At 36.7% G+C, this 6,492-nt stretch overlaps 1 protein-coding gene across 5 annotated transcripts in view; it reads left to right on the plus strand.

Moving 5' to 3' along the window:
- SYNRG (synergin, gamma) overlaps positions 1-6,492 on the plus strand; it is an 82,970-nt gene that overhangs the window by 27,785 nt on the left and 48,693 nt on the right. For 4 of the 5 annotated variants that reach the window (XM_006881377.1, XM_006881378.1, XM_006881379.1 and 1 more), the window contains exon 7: positions 5,076-5,153. In XM_006881377.1, coding sequence (XP_006881439.1) covers positions 5,076-5,153 — 78 coding nt within the window. Of the gene's footprint in view, positions 1-3,905; positions 4,140-5,075; positions 5,154-6,492 lie in introns of all 5 variants that reach the window. The other variant, XM_006881376.1, reaches the window with a different exon arrangement.

Below are 6,492 nucleotides of genomic sequence, written 5' to 3' on the forward strand. Positions count from 1 at the left end.
ATTGATTCAGTGACTGGGATAATTGGGATGGGAGTGTTGGAGACAGTGCAATTGGCACAGGACAGAGCGGAGTTTAGGGCTGTTGTACATAGGGTGGCTATGAGTTGCAGGCGACTCGACGGCACATAACAACAACAACAACAACAACATATGTAAGTTTAGCAGAGAATATTTCTACATACGTATTTTTATGTGTGGCACATATATGCATGTATCCAGGAGAGTATTCAAGGGGCAAACTTAAATATGTCCTAGTTAAAACCAAATAGCTTAAGGGAATGAGTTGCTGTGCTTGATTTGGAATTTAGAACCATAGTCTTGGGAGACATCTAAGTAGATAGTCCTTAAAAACAGTGTTCTGTATCTACTTAAGTGAGTATTTATTGGGGTCTTAAAAGCTTGTGAGTGCAGTTATTGATCTCTCCCTTTTTGGAGCAGCGAAGAGTGAACAAAGTAAAATATTCAAGGAAACAGTCTGAGAGGAATAATGGACCACATGAACCACTGTCTCAGCTACCCAAAGACCAGAAGAACTAAGTGGTGCCGCTGTAGAAGATCTTGGACAGAGTAAAGGGAAATGTAATACCTCATTAAAAAGAGGTTATCAGACCAATAACAGAGTCTATTATTAACAGAGTTATTGGTCTAATAGACACTAGGAGAACTCCCAAAAACCAGTAAACCCAAAAACCCAAAAGCCAGTAGATACCTGTCAAACCTGAAACAGAATCTACTCACAGGGGATAACATTTAGCCAAACAAAAACCTGTGAGGAATATACTTCTCAGAATCACTGGTCATACAAAACCAAAAGAGCATCATTTGCCCAAATACAAAGCTCAGAAGGTAGGAATGAAGGCTAAAGATGAAGTGAAAAGAGTGTTTGTACATTGAGATAATTACAAATGTATGTAAAATTACTGAAAGGAAAATGGATTTGCTGTTCCATAAGCTTTTATTCAAATCACATTTATTATTTAAAAATAAAATAGCCAAGAAAACCCTCTGGAGCGGTTACATTCTTCAACATGAATTGACATTGGTTTGATGGCAGTCATTTGGTTTTAGTTTTCAGTTTTGATAGAAGTTGATTGCCGGTCCTTTCAGAGTGCTGCTGGTTGGTTCACATTGCCCATATCTAGGTTAGCAACCAGTCAAAGCCGACACTTCCTCCCTTCCAGTGACGTTGTTGTTGATAAGTACAACTCAGTGATCTATAAACAAATCTGAAACCTGCACCATCCAGTGGCATTAAGTTTTAATACATGTTAAAGTAATTAAAAAAAGTTAAAAATGTGAAGAAGTAACAATAATATTGTTAAAGAAGACTCATGTCAAGTGTAGTAAAGCAGATTTATTACATAATGAATCTCATCTTTAACAGTATGACAGCTATCGTTTCAGACATCTTTTAAATAGTCATTGGCCAGGGTTCGCTTTCATAAATTGATTGTTAAATTGTGTTTGCACTTTGTGGTCTTCTATGTTTTTCATCTAAAAAGTCACCTTCATAAATGTATTTAAATGTTCTTGTTATTTTTTGTGATATTCTTTTTTATAGAATAACTTTACTGTAGTATGATTTATGCAAAGTATGTAGTCAGGCATGTTATGTCCAAAGCTCTTTGTATTGTGCAATGTTGCTTATTGTTGTAATGAAATTTAGAGTATGTATTTGTCTGAAGTGTAAAATTCAGCAGTGTATAAGTAGGTTTCTTATTACATCTGCTTGGTTTTTCTTAATTACCTCTGTTTTTGAGACATTATGATCTAGATAAACAGATTATTTGGATTTCATAAATATTCCCCACTTTGATGTGAATTATTAGTAGTTTTAGTCAGGAAAAAGAATAACATTCTAACCTCATCAAAGAAGGAAGGATAGTTGAGTTTTACAGAAGTTTTTCTTGTTTGTTTGAACTAAATGCAAAATAGTTATAAAACTTCTTTTTAAAAAGACATGAAATGTATATAAATAGACATCAAAGTGTTTTTGCATGCATTGTATAATTTCATTTGGCTGTAGCCATTTGTGATATTTCTTGTTTCACTTCTACTATTCGTATTTCAGTGTATTCTTTTGAAATTGTGCTACATCTTGATTTCTTTTTCCCTGTTGGTTTCATCTCTATGTGTTTCATTGCCATTTTCCATTGCAGATTGTCCCACATCATCTCATTCTTCTATAATTGTCTCCCCATCACCTGCCTTTCTTGATGAAGAAGAATTCAGTGACTTTATGCAGGGGCCTGTTGAAGTTCCCATATGCGGGCCTCCTTCCACTTCCCAGCCTTTTCAGTCTTTCCATCCCACCACCCCAGTTGGCCAGTTGCATACACAGAAGGCTGGGGCACAGCCTCCCCCTCCAGGTCAGATTCAAGTGTCTTTTGCCTTACCTGGTATTCCCGGGAAAATTCCTTATTTCTCTGCCTCACACATTGTACAGAAAACAGGTAACTCATAGCATTATCAATGAATACATCCTTAGGATAATCTAGGAAAATGTACTGGTGTCATATAAGCAGAATAGTGTAGTGATGTTGGTAAAGAAACTTATGCATGAATTACATGAGTCTTTTTTTAAAATCTAAAATAAGAGTTTAGATATTTTCAATTCTAGGCAGTTTTATATACTTTAGGTGTGTTTTCAGGAGACACTAGTCCGTAGAAAAAGACATCATGCTTAGAGGAGTAGTGAAAGGGAGGAAAACCCTCAACAGATGAGTTGACACAGTGACTGCAGCAGTGGGCCTGAGCATGATGGAGAGTGTAAAGATGGTGTAGGAATAGGACAAGGTTTGGATCTGCTAGGAGTCATAGTTGATTTGACAGCACTTAACAACGACATATTCCAGTAAAGTGATTAAAAACTTTTGTTCCTAAGTACTGTTGTTCTTGTGTGCTGTCAAGTCAGAACTGACCCACAGCTGACCCTCCAGCAGGTTTTCTGGGGCAGTAAATCACAGGGGAGGAGATTCCCCATCCTTATTACATAGAGCAGCTGGTGGATTTGAACCATAAGCCTTCGGAATTACACTGCAGTTTCTTAACAACTTTAAAAAAAAACTTCCTTGGAACTTCAAAAACAAGATGATTTCTTAAGGAAAATAATCTTTTTTTTTTTTTTTTTTTTGGGAAAATCATCAGTATCATTTTCTTAGGAATAAAGAGCTAGGGAAAGCTACTTGAGAAAATGTTTTCTCTGGTTCAGTGACAAAGCAGTTAGAGTTAGAAGTCCAACTCTCCTTGGAAAAGTCTTTATGCATTTCTATGCCTCGGTTTTGTTCTCTGCAGTGACACAGACAGGTCTACAGTGCAAACCAATCAGCCCCTTCACAAAAGAAGGATGTGGCAGTTTGCTTCTGTAGAGATTTCCAGCCGCACATACCCACGTGGCAGTGCTGTTCTGTCCTCTCTGGTTGCTATGAGTCGGAATCAACTCAGTGACATTGGTTTTTTGTTTTTATACTCTACTTTGAGATACAGTATAGTAATGGGAGAGAGCTTAGGAGTCATGGATTTAATTCTCATTCTCCTTTGAAAGATATGGCAACAGATCTAGAAATGATGTTACATACTAGAGGTCTCCCCGGTAATTATTAGAAGGGTCTGGGTCTTTATCTTTTTATAAGTCTATAGATTTCAAAGTTAGTGCAGCTATCATCACACCATACACTACTCTCAAAGGATTCTTCAGAATCAAAATTGATAATATATGTGTAAGTTGTCAGAAATCTTAGAGCCTCTCAAGTTCTGCACAAATATACAGTAATTAAATTACATCCACGCTTTTATGTGGCAGGACCTTCTATATAGAAAATGTGGGGGTGGGGAGTGGAGTGAATAATTAAGAAAATTAGAAATATGCAGTTATATACAAATAATTCTTCATGCTGTTTGTTTAGGGCCTTCCTTGGAGGAGAAGCTCCTAATATCTTGTGACATAAGTGCACCGGGGCAGGAACAATTTAAATTAAATACTTCTGAAGTTGGGCATAAAGCCATGGGCCCAGGTTCCAGTAAGAACCATCCTAGTTTAACGACCAGTAATGGGGGTGCTATAGATGGACGTGTAAGTGGTGCCACCACAGCAGAGGCAGAAAAGACTTCAGACCAAAACCTGTCAATTGAAGAGAGTGGTGAGCTCATGAAACATACAGCAGAGAAATTCGTGTAACCAAATGTTGCTTAAATGCTAACATCTTAAGCATTAATCTTAAAATGAATGCTGCTTGATTTTGCTGGTGAAATCTTTCTTAAAATAAATTTAATGCATCCCTTTCTCTAATTAACCGCTAAGATTTTGCTCTGAATTCTTTCAACACACTATTATGCTTTTCTAAAAAGTGATTTTAATAACCAGTTTTCTTAATCATAATCATTCCTATTTTTGAAAGTCTTTCCTCATGTTTTTTTATAAAGCCTATCTCCTGCTCCCACCCTCGCCAGTTTCCACTCTTCCATAAAAATTGAGAAGTTAAAATTACAGCTGGAAAAGTCACCAATGAGAATATTATTTTGCTTCCTCAGGAATAAGCCATATACACATACTGCCCACAAAGATACAAATTTTATAAAACTTCAGAATGTCAATAGAATATGGGCAGCCCAGGAAGCAAACATTTAGAGGCTATCTTATTGGACAAGGAATTATTGAATTTTGCTAAAACTAAAGCAAAACAAAAACTGTAGACATGTGAGGTATTATATTCAAATTAAGAAGCAGTATTAAAAGCTGTAGGCAATTCAAGTTGGGACAGTTAAAATTTTCATTTCTTTTTAAGTCAATGCCAATCATGTTTTTCATTTAATTTCTAATACACATGAAACGGTACAAGCCTCATATGATTCAGTATATTGATTTGGCACATTCTAATTTTTTAGTTTTTTGTTTATCTATCGTTGGTAATTAATATACAAGAGTTGTTTTGAAACCAAATATTTTCGTTATATTGGTGACTTTTTTCAAAGTGTCTCCAGCCAGCATTCTTTACCATGACTGGATAGAATTCCCTCATCTTCCACATGCGCCATTGATACATTAGCTAATGTCCCTCATATGCCTTATCTTTCAGGTGTGGGAGTATTTCCCTCCCAGGATCCTGTTCAACCCAGAATGCCTCCTTGGATTTACAACGAGAGTCTGGTTCCAGGTAAGAGTTTTCCTTGCCCATAATCACTGTTTTAACTATTTTAGATGTCTTAAATATGTTTGTAAAGTGCTATAAGAGTGCTCCTTAGAGATGAAGATTGTGAAACTTGATCTCACATACCTTGGGCACGTTGTCAGAAGTTGACAGTCCTTGGAATAGGACAGCGTGCTTGGAAAGGTAGAAGGTCAGCATAAGAGAGGAAGACCTCAGGGAGGTAGAGTGACACAGTGACTGTAACAATGGTTTCAAGCACACATCAGAGATGGTGAAGATGGTACAGGATAAGGCAAGGTTCAGATCTGTGGTTCATAGGATAGCACCTAAGAACAACAGTAGATGTTTGCTGTTGTGGTTAAAAGTATATAGAAGAAATTTATACCTTTCCTTTTTTTTCCCTGAAGGCATATTTTTGCTCTTGGGTGCTGTTGAGTCAGTTCTGACTCATAGTGACCCCGTCTGTATACCAGAGACAATACATTGCCCGGTCCAGCACTTTGTAGTTGCCCCTTGTTGCCGCCACTGTGTTAATCCTTCTCATCGAGGGTCTACCTCATTTTCACCCAACCCTCACTTTCCAAGCACAGAAATTTAATTAAATAAATCCAGAGTTTCCTAAGACTGCCCCCTATGGAAAATATATATAAGTGCAGAAGAAATGTTTTGCTTTAATGTTTTATTGACTCTTACCTACTTATTTCTAAAACCTAATTTAAAAAAAAATAAAATAAAACCTAATTTTTCATAGTTTAAGACATTACAAAATATTTCCTAGAATACTAACTAGTATGAATATAATTAATCTTATTAAATTGTTGTTGTTGTTGTTATGTGCCGTCGAGTTGCTTGCGACTCATAGCTACCCTGTGTACAACAGCCCTAAACCCTGCTCTATCCTGTGCCAATCACACTGTCTCTGACACTCCCATCCCGATTATCCTAGTCACTGAATCAATCCACCTCACAGAGGGCCTTCCCCTCCTGTGCTGTCCCTCCACCCTCCAAAGCACACTTATTAAATTTGTTTAATAAAAACTAGCTTTCTGAACTTTCAGTGATTGATTTTTATTTTTAAAATAGTCTTTGACTTTTTGTCATGAAATATTTTACCAAGTAAAAGACCAGGTGGCAACTTTTCCTACATCAGAAAGTAATAGTTACTTTTTTCTTTATGTATATAATATTACCACGACCCCGTCTAAACCCAGCCTGGACTTCTGGTAGCTCTCTGTTGATGTGCTGTTCTAGTCGTTTTTGGATAATCTTCAGTAAAATCTTGCTTGCATGTGAAATCAGTGAGATTGTTCTGTAGTTTCCACATTCTGTTGGGTCACCTTTCTTT

This window comes from Elephantulus edwardii, unplaced genomic scaffold (assembly GCF_000299155.1).
Source record: "Elephantulus edwardii isolate Elephantulus edwardi_28Jun2011 unplaced genomic scaffold, EleEdw1.0 scaffold00015, whole genome shotgun sequence".
In the NCBI taxonomy this organism is placed as follows: Eukaryota; Metazoa; Chordata; class Mammalia; order Macroscelidea; family Macroscelididae; genus Elephantulus; species Elephantulus edwardii.